Source organism: Lupinus angustifolius, chromosome LG16 (assembly GCF_001865875.1).
Source record: "Lupinus angustifolius cultivar Tanjil chromosome LG16, LupAngTanjil_v1.0, whole genome shotgun sequence".
NCBI lineage: Eukaryota > Viridiplantae > Streptophyta > Magnoliopsida > Fabales > Fabaceae > Lupinus > Lupinus angustifolius.
Window position 1 is genome coordinate 2,163,755 of NC_032024.1, and position 21,432 is coordinate 2,185,186.

Genomic DNA, 21,432 nt, shown 5'->3' on the forward strand with positions numbered 1-21,432 from the left:
TCTTAACACAATTGTACAAGTCACTTATCTTTTTATTTATATATAAAAATACATTTAGACTTTAGTGTTCATAAGACAATTTGGGTGAGATATCTTAACATGTGAAAATTGAGAGCACATTTTTTGTCTCGCATTTTGTGCCACTTTACATACTATTAGTTGCTATTCGTTAAAAAAATATATTTAAGTTAAAAGTTTAATTATTAAATATTTTTCTTACCAATTAGAAGATCTTCTTCTATAAAAATGTATTAGTAATAAATTTGTAACATTATGCAGCTAACCAGGTGATTGGTTAGAAATTACCTATACACACTCTTTATCAATCCACCACAAATTTGAAAATAAGAAAACACATGATGATTGCTTAGAAAATAGTGTTATAAGTTGGAAATGAAAGTGTTAATAACCCACCCCATGATTAAAAGAGTGATCATGTTTCTATATTAATGATTTTACATCATTTTTGTACTTAGTTTTCATCAAGAAAAATTAGTGACTAAGAAACATGTGTTCTACAAAACATGTTAAAAAGACAACCTTTCAACATATATATGGGATACCAATGAGACATTAATTCCCACAATGTGTTAATATTCAAACAAGTTAGAAGTATGAAGCATGGAAACACATCTGTTGTCTCACAGTTTGTGTCACTTCATGTATCATGAATTTGTAATTGGTTAGAAAAATACTTAATAATTAAATTTTAACTTAAATATATTTTTTCTGACCAATCACAAACCCCCTATGAAACATGGAGTGGTACAAACCGTAGAACGGCAGATGTGTACCCTAGAAGCATGGGCAGCTATATAGAAGAAAGATCTTCATATATAGTCTTTATTCCTGGCCTTTCAGAAACAGGCCTAATGCATCTAATGCCTATTCCTAGGACTTCCTTCATTCCCTTTTCTACAATAGTGTTACTAATTTCTGGCATCAATGTAGCATCAAAACATTCCGAGCCTCGACCTTCGGATACACGCAACCTTATCCAATCTGTCAGATCAACACCTCCCTCATCACCAAATATCACATCACCAGCACACCTTCCGGTTAAAAGTTCCAAAAGTATCACTCCAAAAGCATAAACATCTGACTTGAAGGAGGGTGTTGGCTTCTTCGACGCAGCTAACTCGGGTGAACGATAACCTAACACCCCTGCATCAAGAATCTGTTCCATAGTACCAGCTTGAGTCATAAGTCGATGAAGGCAGTAATCAGCAACACGTGCATTCATGTCAGCGGTATCGAGCAACACATTTGTAGCTTTGAGGTTCCCGTGAGGAACAGCGCGATCAAAATGAAGATAGTTCAGGCCACGTGCTACATCAACTGCTATTTTTAGCCTCTGCGCCCATGTTAATGGTGGACCGTTTCTTCCTGGTCGATCTGATAATTATTAAAATTTTGTAAAGTTCAATTATCAACAAATAATGAACATCTCCAATAGATATAATGGATTATAGTTCAGAAACATTTATTAGCTGCACCAGGACAATATGATATGCATTAGACCTAATGCACACACATTAGAAGAAACATGCATATAATCTACTTGTACTTGAGTGACAATCTTGTGATTATATTAAAAAGACGGTGGCAACCAAAATCTGTTCTACCACCTAGCGCATCGTTGATATGATATGAAGGAAATATAATAATTTAGGTAATAAAACTTATAAAAGGCCTTCATTCGATACATATGTTAGGTAAAGTATATTAGTAGACATGTGTAGAAGAAATTGCCATGGCATTTAGTTACATCGATTTTCTAATTATCATATTTGTGGCCTACTATGTAAGGTTTTAACTATACTTAGTCTACTACATTATCTCCTCTTTCATACCCCCTAAATCCTATTATTCATTGTTTCTCGCTTATCCAACAGGCCAAAAAACTCGACTCCTAGGGTGTTTCCCTTCGTTTAACTAACATTCAAATTTAAGAAAGGAAGTTTGGTGATAGCAAAAAGAAAATGTCAACATATTACCATATAGAAAACTTGCAAGACTTCCTAGTGAGATATAATCTGAAAGAATAAGCTTCTCGTGCTGCGTAGGGCCCCAATAATATCCTCTCAGTCCGACAACATTAGGATGCCTGATGTTTGCAAACTTTTTAATCTCTTTAACAAATTCTTTTCTCTGTTTCGCTACTCCTTCTCTCAACCACTTCACTCTCAATAATAAACCATTGTCCAGAGTTGCTTTGTAAGAAGTACCATGACTGCTTCTGCCCAAAACTTCGGCTGGAGCCCTTGACAGCTCCTCAGGTGTCAATGCTATTATATCATCAAGAAAATGCAGCTCTCCAATCAACCTATCCGGGGATCTTGTGTCGAGCCTTGCAAGATTTTCTGCAGTGAATGAATCACCAAATTCTGGTGACCATGAAAAGTGGCTGGCTTTAGATGGGGAGAAACCAGTTACAGCTGCCATTTTTTCATCAGGGCTGATGGCCTCAATCGGTGATCCTTTACGTAAGGTTACAAGCTCCTCAGCTGATACAACCAAAGCACCACCCCTTTCTGATGTACAAACGGGGACAGGGCCAGAGATGATTGGTTGAGCACGCCCGTGGATATCCTTACTTGTATCGTATTCTGGTGAAGATCTTGATATACGTATGTAGTGTATAAAGATAGCAAGCAAAATTAATATAAAGAGAGCAACTACACATGACACTATAATTATTACTTTAACAATAGTGTTCATATGCTTCTTCTTGGAACTTTCAGGTGGTGAAGCGGTTTTTCCAGGAGGAACATTTGGAAAATGTAGCTTAGCATTCCCCGGAAAGAAAGAAGAAGTAGGGAACTTTCTAAGATCTTCTGGAACAACTCCAGACAGATCATTTTGAGAAGCATTAAAGTTATTGAGCCCCTCCGGCATGTTATTTGGTAGAGGGCCAGTGAAGTGATTCTCTGATATATCCAAGGATTCTAGAGAAATCATGTTAGAAATGGCAGTTGGAAGAGAACCAGAAAAGTTATTACCAGCAATGTTGAGAACTTTCATGCCATGTAATGACCCAAACTGATCAGGAAAATACCCGTTAAACCAGTTGTGAGAAAGATCAAGAATCCGAAGATCGGAATGACCAGTAGAAGATGATAAATTAATGCTGCCAGAGATCATATTATTTTCAAGATGGAGCTCTTGCAAAGTCGGCATTGCGAGCAGATCAGCTAGAAGTAATCCATCTAACTGGTTGGAACTAATGTCAAGCACTCTAAGCTTTGGATACTGTGTTAAGACTCTCGGCAGGAAGTTGCTAAGAGAGTTATGAGATAGATTCAAATAATTCAATCTCAAAAATTGAGGAGTTGCCTCAGGGATGCTCCCAGTCAAACGATTCACACTAAGATCAAGATATTCTATGTTCCCCCATTTCACCATCCTGGTTAAATTTCCTTCGAAGTTGTTGTTCGACAGATCAAGTACGGTACAGCTTCCAGTCAGTAGTGGCAGCTCACCAGTGAATCCATTTGACGAGAGATTAAGAAAATGCAGTGTTGTTGAAGTAATTATACTTAGTGGCCCTGAAACGCAGACAATTTGAATATTATTAGATAAACAACAACTGAGGCTAAGGAGTAAGGGCTAGTAAAATACGATAAGTTCTTTATTTCGAGGAAAAGAAAACGCGCAAGTGGCTTTCTACCTGAAAGATTGTTGGCACTAAAATCCAGTTCAGTTAAAACCAAAGAGTCTCCTTTTAGTAGGCCGTCAGGAATAAATCCTGAAAACATGTTGTTGCTAAGCTTAAGGACCTGAAGATCATAAACAAAATCAAATCCAGGCAATTCTCCGCCCAAATTATTGTAGCTGAGGTCCAACACCTTCAGGTTTTCAAAAATTGCTTGCTCAGCTCCACTAACCAATGTCCCAGTAAGCAGGTTATGGCTTAGGTTTAGATGCTTAATACTTTCAGATATTCGCGGTAGAAATTTCTGCCTCTGAGAGTCAGAACTTATTAGCCTATTATCGCTGAAATCTACGTAGCTCGCACTTGATAAAAGAATAAATTCGGCATCTAAGTGACCTTCGAGCATATTCCCATGCAAGTCAAGTTTTTCAAGAGAAGGCATCAGCTCAAAACCTTTGGGAATTTTTCCAGTGAAACCATTATTAGACAAGCTAAGAGATACCAAGCTTTTCAGCTTAGTCAATGATGCTGGCAGTGCTCCGGAAAAGGAATTTCGGCTCAAATCCAAAGACTGGATAGAAACCATTTTTGAAATAGTGTCTGGAATTAGGCCAGAGAAGTTATTCCCAGCCAATGACAGATTCTGCAAGCTACCTAAGTTACCAATTCCCGATGGTAACGATGAAGAAAAGAGGTTATTGGAGATGTCCAGGAATTGAAGGCTTTTGAAATCACCAATGTTGTCAGGTAGTTTTCCCGATATGGAATTGTTGGACATGGAGAGTTTCACAAGCTTTGTGAGGTTTGAAAAAACACTCAAATCGGCGTCAGCAGAGAGACCTAGATTATCAAGGACAACACCAGCAACATTACCACCATTACACAGAACTCCATTCCATGAAGACGGGCATCCGTCAAAGTCGATGGATTCCTCATTCCAGGAACTAAGGACATAACCAGTAGGGTCAAGCCTTATGCCTTTCTTAAATTCCAGCAATGCTAAGATATCCTGGGAAGGTAGCTGCCCCATAACTGAGAAGAAAGATAAGGATAATACTAAAATGCTGAAGAACTTCATGGTCTTCTATGAACAAATGAATGTTTAGCTATGTGTGGTTCACAAACTGAAGACAGAAAAGGAACTTTCACTCTTCTAGTTCAAAAGGATAGCAACTACCATTCAAAAAAGTACAAGATAGATGACAAGATACCCTTGAGTCTTGTAAAAGAAAGCACCAAATTTATAGTAGAATCAAGCTCAATCTCCACACAAAAAAGAGAATTCAGGTCTATAATCCTTAATGAGTAACCTACCCTTCATGAAAGAAAGAAAAAACAAAGGCAGCATGTCATATGAAATGATCAACTCAAAACAAAATATCAAAAATATTATTAAAAAACAAAATTTTCACAAAGTAAACAAATTTACATGCAAGAAATTTAGTTTTTTACAACCACCAAATGATGGAAAACCAGACTCTGCAAGAAATTATTTTTTTATGCACAAAAAATAGTAATGAAATGCAATGCTGCTTAAGCAGAGAGTAAGTAAAAACATCAATGTACTGAAATGAACCAGAAAAAAAAAGAGTGAGGTTTCAGAGATATGAACACATAAAAAAAAAAAAAAAACTTTCTTACCAAAACCACTTCCTTTAGCACAATGTATACTTAAGCAGAAACCACTACCACCAAGTATCAAACTTTATAAGCAGAAGGTGGAAGCTTGACACAAAGATTAGAACTTTAGAAACTCCAGTTGTGAAAGAGAGAATAGCAGCAATGTAGCTACACAAGGGAAATGAGTACAAATTTGACATCCATGGTGCAATGAAGGGAAAGGGACCCAGAAATTATTTTTTTGTTCTGAAAAGATGGAGATCTTTTTTTCAAGAATCTAATATTTATACCTCATCAGTATAAAATTTATACGGTTCATTTACATTTTTTTAAGTCAATAATGATTAAAAATGAACAGTTGTATACTTTAATGCAGGGTGACAATAAAAAAGATAGTAAATAGATTATGATACAACAAAATAAATAAGCTAATGTATACTTTAATGCAGGGTGACAATAAAAAAGTACCCTTGTCCCTTTAAGTGTGTCTTTTAGCTAGCATGTGAGAATGAATAACCTTTAAACAAAAACCCTAATTGTTACTTTGTGAAAGGTTTTAAGATAAAGTTATCTTTTTTTGTTTTATTTCATCCTTTTGAGGTTTTATGGTGTCTGCATTCTCCAATGCAAATGCCATAGAGGCAACAGAGAGAAAGTAAAGCAATAAATTTTAGGGTTGTTTTATTTTATGGGATTTTTTTATAATTAATCAGCAAATTTAGGGATTTACCCGCCAAAATAAGTAGAGAATCTCTCACTATCCTAGTGGACGTGAAAAGATTTTATGAAATGGAGTTAAAGATTTTTGTGTAAGAGAGGTTGAATTGGAAGTTGTGACAACAGTGTGCCATGTAGGACATGTGACCCATCATTGCTCCTTTGACTAGGGTTTATTGTTTTAACAACATATTCAAGAAAAACTTCCATAAAATATATATATATATATAACATGTTATATTTAGAGATAAGTATACTTTTGTTTTTTGTCCTATTATTAATAACTAAATTGTAATTAAAAATAAATGTTTAATATATTGTCAAGATTTTATTAGTTGTCTTTATATACATACATTTTTAATACAAAATGTTGTTGGGTTAAGGGGATGGTGCCATGAGCTAAGGACCCTATGCCCTAAACCATGGCCTATAAGCTAATTACAATACATAAAATTGGTCCCTACAAAAAGCACTTTCATTTCCAATTTCTTGTCAATTCAATTTCATAGTGACATTTTCTAATGTGTAAGTGTAGGAGAGTGTGCCCCCATGAACCAAAACAACAATTTAAGAGTTCACTATGTGCCTTAAAAGATTACTATTTTTTAGAATTTATTTTATCTTGGTCATTGAAAGAATAGATTACTCATATATAACATACTCAACAAATATGATAACCAAATCATGCTTTGTATATGATATGCAACAGTAATGAACCACAGATTAAGTAAAGTGTACCTCAAAGTACTAACAATAATTTATATTCAAAACTGCTACAAGATCTAGCATAACATATTGCAATCTTGGAAAAGACCAAGAAGCAGTTTGAATCAAAATCCAAGACAAATATTTAGCCTCCACAATTAGAAGTAGATAATTTTGAACATGACCCAAAAGTTACATTTTCAAGTTTTTATATGGTAAACAATATGATGAAGGAACAAACAGCTGCTACAACATGTGGAGAATTTCTGGTTTCACTTTTTTCCCCCACCAGAAACATTGAACTTGAAAAATATAATGTCTCCATCTTGGACTACATATGTTTTCCCCTCTTGCTTATACTTTCCAGCAGCCTAATACACAATACAATGAAGTTTAAGAAATGGTTAGGAAAATAATAATCTCACGCCGCTTTTTACCTACAACACTTGTACTCAAATCTAAAGAATAAGCACATACCTTCACAGCACCCTCACTACCAAGTTCCTTTAGATCCTCGAACTTCATTACCTAAAGCAACATTCATAAAATGCCAAGTTCAGTTATTGAAAGATGTGTTTCTTAATTTAAGTTTGCTGGCTACAAAAATGGATCGGTTATGACCAGTTAAACTACATAGCCAGTGAAGAGAAAATATTCAGACAAAAATGGCTATACCAAATAGCAGGGGTCAAGATAGTATCAAGTTGCTTTAACAAGTGATGCAAAAACCATTAATTTGTATTTCAAATGACAGGACTCTGTGGTACCTCTGCCAAGTTAGGAATAATATACACTTTTGCCCGATGATTGCAGAACTAATCTCAATGCATGATCTAATAGTGAATAATAGTATAGAATGTCTTCCAGTTGACGTGCAAAAATCACTCCAACATAGATATGGTATAAACATAACTCCTCATTCATTAACAAATTCTTCTTAAAAAGGTTTCAAAATCTTAAGAGTTCATAGTTCACTGGGTTAAAAGGAGAGTTTAGGGCTTAGCTGTAGAATCCATAGTCATAGACTCAACACGAAACCATGACTTCTAGTTCCATACAAGAGAATTAATTAATAGAATTAAGAAATGTTGAAAATCAGTGAGCAGGGAATAACCTCAGCACAAATGAATCCTCTTTCAAAATCAGTATGGATAGCCCCTGCAGCCTGAGGAGCCTTTGTATGGCGCCTAATTTGCCAACACTTGACCTGAAAGAAGCAAATTATACCCTCAACAAAATATTTAATTAATTTACGGCAACAAATGAACTTTTAAAACCTTCCTTACAAATTAACTTTCAAACTATGATAGAGTATTATGGCATCTTTCGATTCAGGTAACCAACCCCACCTAGTGGGATTAAGGTTTGGTTGTTGTTGTAATATTGGAACTGTAAAACATATTAGTTACTTTCTCACAGCATAATTGTTACGTGACCGCTCTTATCATGGTCTTTGTATTTAGCAATCAATGAGATTCCTTCAGGATGCTTGTTTCCAAAATGAGTAAACTTTTTGTTATTTAGAGTCTGAGACCTTAACACAACTAAGAGTTGGGCACAACATGCTGTATATATACTAATGGCCAAATTTATCAGTGTTATAAATGCATTATCCGAAAGGACTATAGCTAATGTTATGTTTGCAAAATGAAATCATGAAAGAACTATTCTGCTTTACCATTTGTTATAATTATATCATAACAAAGTGAATTACTTTAACTTAGCATGATAGTATTTCTAGGAGTGCTGCTAACAACACTCTTTTAACATTCACACTCTTATTGGGTCACATCTCCTATTTTTAAAATATGATCTAAAAATAAGAGAGTATAAGATGTGACCAAATAAGAGTGTAATAAAATATGTCACAAGAGTGTGTTGCTGGCATTCCTCTAACATCTTCTCAGGAGAATATGTGATAATACTATCACTAGGAGTCGCACTTATAGTAACAGACAATGGTCACGGAAACTTTTATACTTGTACTGGTGTACACAATATTGTCAATGACTTGGGGATTGAGAAACAACTAAAATTAAAAATTGGCGAAGTTGTGATATAAATACCATGGATCAGATTAATAAAAGTTCAAAAGATAACTTTTAGTAGTATTAGATGAGATATGAGGATGTTTACCTCATCAGGTCCTGCTGTGAAAAAGTAAATGAGATTAATAGCTGCAAATCCAGTCTTTATTATCTTGGGAAGAGCACTGTTGTCATTAAGAATGTAGCAATTTTAGTGGCATAAAAGTTATATATAAACTCTTCAAATAAATACGGAGATAATTCAACTAAAATTTGTATACAACAAGGAGAGGGGGGAATAACTAACAGCAAATAGTGAAACAAACGTTATAAACCCTTGATGTAGTTACCATAATATAGATTAGAAAGATAATTCTGTTCAATTTGTATTAAAAGTTCAAAAGGATAGACGGGTGGTGCGTGATAAAGTGGTATGGCATGGCAGCAAAATGAAAGTTATAGGAACAGGCTCATATATGACTAGAATTTTATTAAAACTTAAATCATTAGATTTTCCATCAACAGTTACCCACTTGGTCAATTTGCACTTTTGCTGACCAAAGTTGTGAAAACTTAACAGCTCATAGAACTGCAAAGGGACCGATACAAAACCTGTGATCAAATTATAATATATGTATATAGATGTAGATGTAGTGCTTATTTAGTGAGAAGGGTCTTTTTTATGAGGGTGGTGAAAATCGTGAATCTTAACCATACAGTCAATCTGTCATACATGGATGGTCAAGACTAACAGTTACTTAAAGGTCATGTGTGACAGCTTAAAAAGGCTGCATAAATGTATGTTTGAATCATTTATATTTATATATAATATATATTTATATTTATATATATATATATATAAGATGTTAGTTACTCCACTTGCTAGTCATGCTTACTTGAGGAGCTGATCCGTGCTGGTACTGTTACTCGTGTAATTTATTTCTAATGTACACAATAATAGGTGGGTATCACACACCTTCCCTAAATATATTTTTTCGGGGTAAAATAAAAGTTCAGATTAGGGGACGACATGCCTCAGTGCAAGGCCTGTAAAGACTACCAACTCAGCAAGGATTTAAAATGGATAGTGCCAACCCCTATCTGCCCTTAAAGTTTTTTTTACTTTTTACAGTAATGTACAAAAGTATTGTATGTATTTAATAGTAGACAAAAGAATGTTAGGTAATTCTGTGAATTCTGTTTGGACCCATGGAAATTTTGATGGAAATGGCCAACATGAAGCTAACCTAATATATGGTCTTTGGAAGTGGTAAGTTAGCTATCATGGCAATCATTTTCCAACAAAATGGAACTTTTAGTAGTACAAATATAATATATTAACATACTTATCTTTATGTTTACTAAAGTAAATCCTCCATGTCTTTCCAATACTTGCATAATAACTTAGCAATCAAACAACTAATTGTTTTAGTAGTAAGGAAAGTATTTTGAACAGACCTTTGAATTTTGTTCTCCTCACTATACTTAGCTGCTTCATCTGGAGGCAAATCAGCAAGATTCCTCTCTAAGGCACCGCTGAAAGGAATAATTTGCTCACCACCATGCTCCTGGACCCTGGACAACAGAGGAAACTAATTTAATTGACTTTTTTCTTCAAAATTAGAAACACTGAGTACCGAGAGAATCATGGAGAAAAACGAATTACCCCGATTTTCGGTTTCATCAAACTAATTCAAAAATAAACAAGAAACAATTTGATGGGACAAATCAACTATGCTTTTCTTTTCTGTGTGGGGTGAGTGGGTGGAGGGTACATTGCTTTCTTGGAAAACCAGCATGAATTAACATTCTAATTTCAAACAGAAATGATACTATAATCTTAAGAAAACAAAATAGCTAAACTATTCAATGTCATGCAACTATAGACAGTGGATTCTAATGGATAGTCTCTCACTATTCTACAATCATGTGTAGATTCCTACTTCAAAAGCATGTGTGGATCAACTTGCACACGGGAGGTTCTAGGACTGAATCTATAAGACCAATTCTTTTCACACACTGCTGACCACCAGTTATTTGAATTAGGAATCGATGGTTTAGCTTTTCTTTAAAACAAATAAGCAATCCATTTTCTTTTTCAACAATTATATTTTATAAAAGGAACTATGATGCCTAAAGCTTAAGAATGACTAATACTACAAAAGGGTATGTGTGTATATATTTACTTTAAAGTTTTTTTAATAGTGTTTGATTTAGCACATGTGATACACTTTCGTACATGCTCTTGTTATCTAGGGTGTTCCTGATATGGGTCAAAATGAGGAATTGGGTATCATTAGTGCATCAAGGCAGAAAGTACAAATGATGTCATCATGTACAAATAAATTGTGAGCTTTCACCCTTCTCTACCATCTCATCATTTTTATCTTTCCAAACGCACCCTTAAACACATAACAAATTCTTCTTACAGGCAAAATTTTGAAAGGACAACAAAATTACAATGCCGCGAAAATCAGAGGTGGAGCCACTCAAGTGTGCAAATATATCTTAATGCTCTGCAGTCCGCACATGTTTTTAACATCCTTCATACCCACGAGAGGTAGTCATTGAGCGAGACAAGACCTAAATTAAATGATACATAGGAACAAAAGGATGTAGAAAGCATTAAAAACAAAAGGCAAACGTATCTACATACCATGCATGAATTTTAGGAAGAAACTTGTTCTTTTTTCTTTGGTAATCCTTTTCAGTCATATTAACCTGTGAATGAAATGTAGGTATTACATGGCAGAAATTTCATTCATAATAAATCTGAAGTACATAACATTGAATTAAATTTGGACTTTGACTTAAATGCTCACTTGCTAAGGAAATATTTAAGGGCACTAACATATATAGATATGTGATATGCATAATGCAAAATACGGAAAGAACAGAAAGCAAGCCCTTTACTAACTTACTATCATGCTTCCAGTTTCATGCCTACTAAGATAAACATCAAAGTCATAAGATTTGAGTAAAATAGTTAGAGGAATAACCAAAGAAGCAGTACAAGAAGTATTGTATATCACTGATTAAATATTGATTTGAAAACAATATCCAACAAGCATTGCTAACTCATATCTAATAAAAAAGGACTCATGCGCTCCAAAGACAAACAGTTTCCTAGTCAAAAGAATAAAAAAAGTGAAAGATGTTACCAAGTATACAACAGGCTTGGCAGTTAGCAATTGGAAGGAATTTAAAATCTCAATATCAGCAGCTTTCCAATCCCCAAGCCGTACATCTTTTCCTTCCTCAAGCAATGCCTTGACCTGCAGACATGAAAAAACACCACAATAATTTTCATCTGCTATGGATCCATGCATTTTTGTGTACAAATAGAACATATGAGAAGAGGCAAGTAACATGTCAGTTACAGTTAAGTGATAGAATTAAAATTATGAGATTGTGCAGCATAAGATAAAGACGGACACAATTTCCATGCTTTGTCGTGAGCTAAAATAAGTTATCCCCATTAGAAACAAGCTTCAAGTTAACTGCATATGTTGTATTTATACAGTACCAGGACAATTGCACATTAACAGGATAATAGTGTGAGATGTTCAAATCCAGACATAAAACACCGAATGAAAAGTGAAATGAACAGGAAGCAACTGCTAATCCAAAGTTCAAACAGATATCACGAAAATCTTCAGACAAGTAACCACCCACCCTCAAGTACAAATACAGTAGAAACAAAAAACATTTAGTTACATAATAGGATGCATCATGTTTCAACTAGTTCTTAAACCATTTACAGAAAGCCTTTTGATTAACAACAACCAAAGAGGCAAAGATGCAATTTCTCCTCTCAGGAAGAATAACATTTTACACTGCAAATGTAATAAAGTCTACTGCAGAACTTAATACCAAAATAAGTTCTTATTCATACCCTCTCTGTGTTAGTGAATTTTTTTAAATGAATCAGATAATGGTCACCATCTAAACTCAAACCTTTTGACAACATTCAAGCTCGATTTTTAACTGCTTGTCATTGCTCCTCTTCATACTCTTTTCAATATCTTCTATCTTCCTTTCGATGAATTCAACATCCTAGAATGTTATGCAAAGAGCACGGGTTAGCAATTATATGACAGTCCACACAACACATACAAAACCAGCAGGTATAAAACAGTGATGTGCTTTACAACCTATGATTAAAAATTCATGTTTAATCAATCAACAAAAAAGTGATTGTTGGTCTTAAAGCCACTCTTTATAATAAAAAGGTAGTAATCAAGCATACCTTCAGCCTTAATTCTTCAGAAATAATTTCTAAGTCCCTCACTGGGTCAACAGTATCATCTACATGGATAATATCAGGATCCTCAAAAGCACCTAACAAACAGAAAAGACTATAGGTTAGTAACTCCCGAGCGATGCAGCACTAACAAAAATGACATGCAAAGAAGATTAGCCAGGCATTTTACGTAGAACATGAAAAATGCCATCGACAGCACGGATGTGAGATAAAAAACTATTGCCCAAGCCTTGTCCTTCATGAGCACCCCGGACCAATCCAGCAATATCATGGATTTCTAAGAAAGCTGAGACCTGTATTACAACAGGACAGATTGATCCATCAATATTTCAACCAAGTGACATGAACACATATTCGTCATGTGTAAACGGTATGAGTTACATACTTCACTTTTAGGCTTGAACAATTCGAGAAGCCACTCAAATCGCTCATCAGGCACATTGACTCGTGCCTCATTGGGCTCAATGGTGCAAAAAGGGAAATTCTCAGCAGGTATTGCCATCTTGGTGAGTGTATTAAAAAGAGTAGACTTTCCAACATTTGGCAACCCCACCTGAACAAGAACAAGGGAGGAGAAATTAACATTAAAACCACACAAAAAAACATTTTTGTAATAAACAAGGGTGTTTTTTAGTAAACAACCAAAGTAAGCGTTTACTCAATAAGCTATTTTGCAATAAGCTAAAACAAGTTTACTTTAATGAACTTACAAACATATTGAAATGAGCTAAAAAGAGCTTAAAGAAATATCAGAAGCTATTTTCACAAGTCATTTTCATGAACGGTTCTCATAAACCCTAATAAGATCTGTATGAAATCTCCCAAACATCCCCATAATTTCATTTCACCAACTCAATCAAGTAATTAAACAAATAAATATCAACTTAGTCCTTCTAGTTACAGTATACAATGATTGATGATTCTAATCTGACCCAATCATATAAAATCACGAAAAATTGCAACTTGAAAACATATATATAAAGTTAGTATAAGAAATACCCATTAGTGAGATTGAAAAAACGGGCTATGGGGTAGTGTCAAAATCAAAAATTGGTTAACATAGAGATTAAGTGAGGGAGAGAGAGAGAGAGAGAGAGAGAATACAATGCCAATCTTGAGATGAGAAGAGAAACGACCAAAGACGGGTCGTTCAGCTGGTGCTTCCTTGGATTTTGATGCTTTTGGAGGCATTTTCAAAGGTTAAGGTTTGTGATTGGGATGATGAATGAATAAGAGTGTGTCTCAGAGGTGAGAAATGAGAAAAGGGATAGACAATGAAGGTTGTAGGGTTTTATAGTGTGTCAGTTTTTGTTACTGCACCACTAGTTACAACTTACTCATAATTTCAATTAGGGTTTTATTTCATTTTTATGCTCAATTAGGTTTTTTATTTTAGGATTTAATATATATATATATATATATATATATATATATAGACCGAACAGGATAAGTATTTTTTTACACAATAAGCAAATTGTTCATCATTTATATATTAATCATTTTTTAATCTTAAACAAAAGTAATATAAATCAATAGTGGATAAACTTGACAATGTAAAAATATTTATACCGACGATACATAAATTTTAAACTCTTTATTTTATTTTATTTTCCGGGACTCCAATTTAGTTGTTAGATATATTCCCATTTAGTAATTGAAAAAAGTTAAATATTTAATTTTAATTAAAACTTTATCACTAATGAGAGTAGAAAAGAATATAAATACATGTCTATATCTATATCTATATATATATATTTATATTTATATGACAAATTATATATGTCTTTATATATAGTTTATACAAGTTTTTCTCAATTTGTAATTTGGAGTTGCTCCTGGTAAAGAACCTTGTTTAAGTTTTTTTTGTTATAATTAATTTTGTTTTTTATATACTAATATATTGGTGTGTTTTTTAGGAGTTGAGTAACTCTATATTTTGAGAAAAAACTAAATGTACCTATATATTTATTTGAGTGTAAAATGTATGCATTGACAGTGTGAAAATTTATACACAGTCAGTACATCATTCAGCGTTCATTTGCAATACTTTTATTTTAAAAATAAATAATAACTAAAAATCAATAGTGGATGATGTAGTCACAATGTAAAAAACATTTACAATGTCGGTATATATATCTTTTTCCCTATTTATTTTCGGAACTGTAGTGCAACCCAAAGAAGATATATTTTGATGGATGTTAGAGAAAAAATATGCAATCAAAATATAGAAATTACTATCAGCAAAAAATTGGTCTACTAGTTATACAAAGTTAAATCCAAATATACTGTACAAGGTCATATAATAATATTCAATTAAGTGATACTTGCAAGGAACCAACAATTAAATTATATTTTTTATATTAAAAATTCATATATAATAATATATTAGTTATACTAAAATAATATAATATTAATATATTTAAATAGACAACTAGTTAAGCCTAATATGTAGGTGTAAGTGTGGGACGGGTTGGGACAAGTAACGTTTGTCTTTTACCCAATCTTAAGTGTTAGTCGGGTTATTTCTTTAAACTTGAACCCAACAGTAAACCTGAATGCTAATTCGAATAAATTTGGGTCTTACAACCAATCATAGATGGTTAGGATTAAAAATCAGTTAATAATCACTTAATTTGAAAATTGCAACAACAAAAAATTAATAGGCTTATGCTAACATTACAAAACTTTAAATAATTAATCTAAAAACTCATTACATATTTATTCTACCAAAGAACATGTAGAAATGCTATTAAGCCAACACAGAAAACAAAAAACTATGCATTACAAAGAGAAAAGGCAAATTTGTGAAGCAAAGGAAACATAGTATGTATCCTAAATGATTATAGAACATTTGTGTATGGCAAAAACAAAGGTTTTGTGTTGGCTACTTCATAAGCTGTTACATTCTTTTCTAGTCACTGTTTTCCTCAAAATATGTTTTAAGGGAACAAAAATCCAGCAGCTACAATCAACTAGCTCCTAGTTTTGTGCAACTTTTGTGAACAAACTGTACAACTTTGTCACCTGTATCCATTACAAGATTTAAGCAAGAAATGGACCAAGTTAGCACATAGTACCCCTCAATATAATCATGGAGTAAATAATTTATACTATACTATAGTGATGCCCTTGTTAGACATGAAAAAGAAAGTGCAACTAACATAATAGCATTTCTGTATCCAAAGATGAAAACAAAACAACCAATGTGATGCTTAAAAGACAGATTTACCTTGTCAGATTAAATTATTAAACAAGTTTTCTAGACTCTCCATTTAGTTCTCTTCTTATAAGCTCCAGAATCTCAATGACCTGCAAAATCAATGACTAGTTATGGAAACAGTTCCTTACAGAAACTTCTGGAGATCAAGCAGTAATGCAGAACACAATATTTTCAACAATAACAACTAAGCCTTTATCTCACTAGGTATGGTCGGCTACATGGACTGAACGTCATAATGCTGTATCATAAATCATGTTCATTGACAAAGTATTGATTTTGTAAATCTTCTTGGCCTTCCCCTGGCTTTAGAAATTGGACTAACCTCCAATTGATCTATTCTTCTTACCGATGCTTCTAATGGTCTCCTCCACATGCACAAGCCATCTAAGGCGCAATTCTACCATTTTTCTACAATAGGGGCTACTCCAACTTTCTCTTTAATACATTCATTCATAATTATATATTGTCTAGTATGTTCTCACTCATTCGATGCAACATTCTCATCTTTGTTGCATTAAGTTTATTCTCTTGTTAACATTTTACCACTCATAATTCAGTCTCATATAACATTACAGGTCTCATAGCATAGCTTTCAATTTCCCCAACACTAAAATATTTGTCCATTACAACAAAAACAACAACCAAGTCTTAATCTCACTAGGTGAGGTCGACTTGATAAGAATACACAAGATAATAGACTCTTCATAAGAATATCATATCTATTAACATTATGCAAACTTCAATCCAGTATAAACATTAAAAAGATGAACAAAGGGGGAAAGATTCTTACCCCGGGGTAATGCTGCAATATGGGTGAATAATGATCAAGTGCAATGTAGATTTTTTCAAGCAGGTTAAGAAGAGTATCTACCTCATCCCCCAAAAGATCAACCTGAAACTCAAGGTTATATACAATGTAAGCACTAGGTTAAACATATATAAGGTTAATTACTAGGCTTGTGTATTAAAATATTATGAGGTTATAACATCAAGTAAGATTCAGAAAAACTTGTGTAACATTTTCGATCTTAACGAAAGCAATAAAGATAACATAATGTTTCTATTTTCTAATTACATACCTCTGCTTCAGCCTTTGTGAGATCAGAACATTTTGTTTCTAGTCTTTGCTTGTACACCAACCCAGTGGTTTTAAGTATATTTGTTTTGTTATTAATGTAACGGAATTCCGATTTCATGTTTTCAATCCTGAAAAGAAGCACATATATGTGATTTAGCTATGGCCATAACTGCCAGAAGAAATCTAAATTGAATTTTAAAATAGTAAAATACGATTTAAAACCGCTTGTTAAATATAAGGATGTGAATTTGAAGCAAAATAGTTGAAATCAAGCTCAGTTGCATGTCATAAATACTCGAGCATAGTCTGTTCTAGAGTATAGAATACTTCAAAAATCTAGTTTTTTAATTCATTTTAAGAAGCATGAATTAATGATTATGTTCCCTTACTATCTAGTTGTTTCCAGTAAATCAGAAAATGCAATACCGGATTTCTGAGATCTCAAATCTCGATTCCTCTAACTGAGCACCTAAAAACTTATTTAACCACCTCGACTGAAAGAACCAAAATAGAAATTTCTAGGCTGTTAACAGATTAACAAGGTAATTCCCCGACAAGTTAAAAAAAATCAATAAAGGTTTAAAAACAAAATAATTAAGTTAATTCCCCAACTAGTTCTTCATAAAATTAGAAGCAAACCACAATCAGAAAAATCAAAAGGTAATTGCACACCTGATAAACTTTCTAATTTGCATAAGCTTAAGCACTTAATTATTGATGGAAGACCACATAAAATGGTTTAAAGCAGATAAACAACAATTTAACGTGACATTAAGTTAGAAAAGAAGGGCCTTCAAACAATTATTGCATACCTCAAACAATTTTTTGACATATCTCCATTTACTCTAGCTTCAAAATCAGTAACCATTGTCGACAATTTATGGATGAGATCAATGGTTGGTTCCATTTGCTTCCTGGTCTCCCTTTCTTTTGCCTCAACCAATGTTAATGCATCTTGCCGCTTTTGTGCAACAGAAGAAAGCAACTTTCTTTCATCATCAGCTTCTCTAAGCTCATTCATTCTACATTCAAGATTTTGATGCAACTTGCGCATTTGCCCCTTGTATTGTTCAATCTCATTCAAAGCTGCAACAAGGTCACCTTTAGTGGCATCCAACTCTTTATTGGTCTCGGTAATGAATCCCTGTTGCCGAAGAGTATGAGTTTGCAAACTGTTAATCTGTTCATAGGCCAGCTCCATCTTTTGCTTCTGTTGTACCAACGCATCTGCTGCTTCTTGTGCTAGTTTCTCTCTTTCTTCCACCATTGATGTCAACGTAAGTACTTTTTGTTTCAGTTCCTCCTTCTCAGAACCTTCCGATTTTAATGCTTTGTTCGCATCCACCAAAGCTTCTTTAAATATAATTTGATTAATATCCAATAGCCCTTGCATTATAGATGACTTCATATGTGCTACCTCGATTTCCAGCTCCCACGAAGCTTGAGGGCTGTGAGCAGTTTCTTTTAAAATTATTTCATATATTTCTTCCATTATACTGTTCTTCAGATGTAATTCTTCACTGGTGGATCTGAATTCACTTGTAATATCTTCAAACAGGCATTTATGCACATCTTGAATAACTGAAACTTCAGTATGTGCATCCCCTATATCACCCTCAAGCTTCCGAATGTTCTGTAACAAATTCTTCTCGGTCACTTGTTGCAGCGACAATTTCTCTACAACGTCAGAAAGCTGAGAAGAAAGACTCTTAATTTCCTTTTTCTTATCCGTTAGGGTGTCCTTCAGTTGATGATTCTCAGAGAGTAAGAAATCCAATCTATCCTTTAAACTACTAAGAGATTCAATGTTTTCAGTGAACTGATTCACTTTCCCATTTCCAACAAGGATTTTGTCGAGCTTTGAGATGACATGAGGGATTTTTTTCTTCAACAAATCAAAGTCTTTGTCCTTCTTTAATAGCAAAGGAGAGCCTCTTTCTTTCAAATTCAATACTTCCCGCTTAAGACGGAAATTTTCTTCAGTCATCTCTTGCAACTGACATTCATGGTTTCTTCTCATCTTAGTTATCTCAGAATTAAAATAGGTAATCAATTCTTCTCTAGACTCGAGCTTTAGTAAGGAAGGATCCAAATTCTCATGCTTGCTATTCTTCGAGTTTTCCTGTTTGCCATTTTCCTCCAAAGTTAAAGGCAATGAAAGACTCGTTGGAAGCTTCCAGTGGAAATGGTCAGGCCTTTTACTATGACACCATTCCTCGCCATTCTCCAAGGATCCATGAGAAATAAGCAGCCCCGTTTCAGAAAAAGAGAGTGCCTTAAATATTGAATCCAATTCCAGGCGCAAATTTGAGATCTCTTTATGTTGGTCAAAACAATTTCTACTCTCAAAATCATAAAGATCCCATAGTTTCTCTTCAAACTCTTGCTGCAAACCCCAGATACAGTTGCTAATCACGATGCGTTCAATTTCTGACCGAAACTCCAGCTCCTCATGCCAAAGCGATGCTTTCAATGACCGATCCATAATTTCTACCCTTCTGCACAAAGCGTCTAGAGTATCATTTAGACTTTCGAAAGATTTATCAACATATGTCCATCTTTCCGGTACATTCTCTTGCAGAATACCACCTAAACCCACCAAATCAGAACCTGAACAGAATCCTTTGATAGAACTAGACCCTCTTATTTTATTTATCTCTTTCTTGAGTTGCTTTAACTGCTCAGTGACAGCAACTTCTAGACTATCAGACCCAAAAAGCCCACCATTCTCTAAAACCGTATCTGAAATATGATGTGTAGCAGATTCATGGAGTTCACGATTAGGTACCGAAGGCCCCAATGTTTTAGTATCCGAACCCTCTTCAAAACTGTGTAGCATTTTCTTTAGCCCGACAACCTCCAATTCTTTCTGAGCAATTCTCTCAGCCGCTTGTTCCTCGACAGCACTAACCACACCCTTTATGACAGAGTCACTAACCATCCTTAAAATTGTTAACCTCTCATCAATATCTAGCCAAATGGATTCCATTTCCTCGAGTATATGATCACCCAAACTCTCATTTTCATTACCATTATCACGATAACACTCACGACCATCCATATTAAGAATAAACTTCTCCATTACCAGTTCCTCTTTTATAAACAAGAATCAGCAGTTTGAAACCATTCAAGAATTAGAACACAAGGTCAAAATCCTCAAACACAGCACACTACAGAATTAGAAACAAAAATATCAGAACTTGACAGAAAAAACCAATATAGCCAAACAAAAACAAAAAACATAGTTGCACTATTCAAATTCACTACAATACCTGAATTAAACAAAAGGGGTTAGGCTAAAAAGAAAAAAGTTCCAAACTTTACTATGTGCTTCCACTTTGTTCACTTCCAAAAAATCATTGAAGCGGAAATCAACATAATTGAACAAACCCTTTAACTTTTTTCCCTTCCTAACAACTTTGTTTAGTAGAAGAGTGACTAATGAGCTGAAATGCAAAGGAGGGTCTAAAAATTCAAGCTTGAAAGGAAGTTGAAGGCGATATAGTTGAAGTTCCAATGAAGATTGAAGCTTCAACAATAACTTCAAAACCTTAAAAGAAAAATGCTAATTTAAACTGCATCAGGAACATACGAATCTTTGAATTTGAATTTGAATTTTTCTGATAAATTAATGTTAAAAATGTGATTTTTAGGGTTTAGCAGAAGAGAACATGAAAAGAGTGAGAGAGATTCGGTGTGAGCGGGAGAGGGGGAACAAAATTACCGGAGCACCCTTTACGGATTTATTGATTAAATTAAATTAAATTAACTAACTATAATATTGCCCCAAAAGCTATTGATTTTAATTAGGAATTAACTTTAACCCCATGAATTAATATTTAACATATTAGTTTATAAAATATAAAAATGTTAGCCTGGGGCTAAACAAGTGAAAAAACCAACAAAGTGTTAGTCTAGTGGTGTAATATTTTACTATATCCCTAAGATGATTGATCAAAAGATAAATAGTTCGATTTTTGTGAACGACACTTGTTGGGAGGGGCATCTACAACCCTGAAAGGGATTAGTACCTTACCCAAAATGGTGATAAGATATCCTTCGTAGTACAAAAAAACTTAAAAAGTTGTAAGTTTACTTTATTTAATACACTTAACAATGTTAGTTTAGGAAATAAGATATTTAGTA

The 21,432-nt window shown here is 33.9% G+C and overlaps 3 protein-coding genes across 6 annotated transcripts; all 3 read right to left on the reverse strand.

Moving 5' to 3' along the window:
- Positions 419 to 5,518, reverse strand: LOC109330331 (probable LRR receptor-like serine/threonine-protein kinase At4g20940). Its single transcript, XM_019564496.1, has 5 exons — positions 5,297 to 5,518; positions 3,671 to 4,970; positions 1,998 to 3,548; positions 810 to 1,395; positions 419 to 611 (listed from the first exon to the last, which is right to left on the reverse strand). The coding sequence occupies exons 2-4, from the start codon at positions 4,731 to 4,733 to the stop codon at positions 812 to 814; spliced, it is 3,198 nt and encodes a 1,065-aa protein (XP_019420041.1). The 5' UTR covers positions 4,734 to 4,970; positions 5,297 to 5,518; the 3' UTR covers positions 419 to 611; positions 810 to 811.
- LOC109330254 (obg-like ATPase 1) lies at positions 6,817 to 14,302 on the reverse strand. The gene is made up of 13 exons (XM_019564378.1): positions 14,244 to 14,302; positions 14,093 to 14,207; positions 13,374 to 13,541; positions 13,158 to 13,281; positions 12,974 to 13,065; positions 12,682 to 12,780; positions 11,886 to 11,999; positions 11,381 to 11,445; positions 10,183 to 10,299; positions 8,834 to 8,909; positions 7,812 to 7,904; positions 7,175 to 7,225; positions 6,817 to 7,068 (listed from the first exon to the last, which is right to left on the reverse strand). Exons 2-13 carry the CDS (start codon positions 14,177 to 14,179, stop codon positions 6,970 to 6,972), a joined length of 1,185 nt encoding a protein of 394 aa, XP_019419923.1. The 5' UTR covers positions 14,180 to 14,207; positions 14,244 to 14,302; the 3' UTR covers positions 6,817 to 6,969.
- LOC109330316 (WPP domain-associated protein-like) lies at positions 15,751 to 20,956 on the reverse strand. Of its 4 annotated transcripts, none has more exons than XM_019564468.1 (6): positions 20,559 to 20,953; positions 18,099 to 20,456; positions 17,288 to 17,414; positions 16,999 to 17,100; positions 16,222 to 16,297; positions 15,751 to 16,016 (listed from the first exon to the last, which is right to left on the reverse strand). In XM_019564468.1, exons 2-5 carry the CDS (start codon positions 20,366 to 20,368, stop codon positions 16,235 to 16,237), a joined length of 2,562 nt encoding a protein of 853 aa, XP_019420013.1. In that variant the 5' UTR covers positions 20,369 to 20,456; positions 20,559 to 20,953; the 3' UTR covers positions 15,751 to 16,016; positions 16,222 to 16,234. The 4 variants fall into 4 exon arrangements, with proteins under 4 accessions (XP_019420013.1, XP_019420011.1, XP_019420012.1 ...); XM_019564466.1 differs by having other exon boundaries at positions 15,751 to 16,018; positions 16,218 to 16,297; XM_019564467.1 differs by having other exon boundaries at positions 15,915 to 16,012; positions 16,218 to 16,297.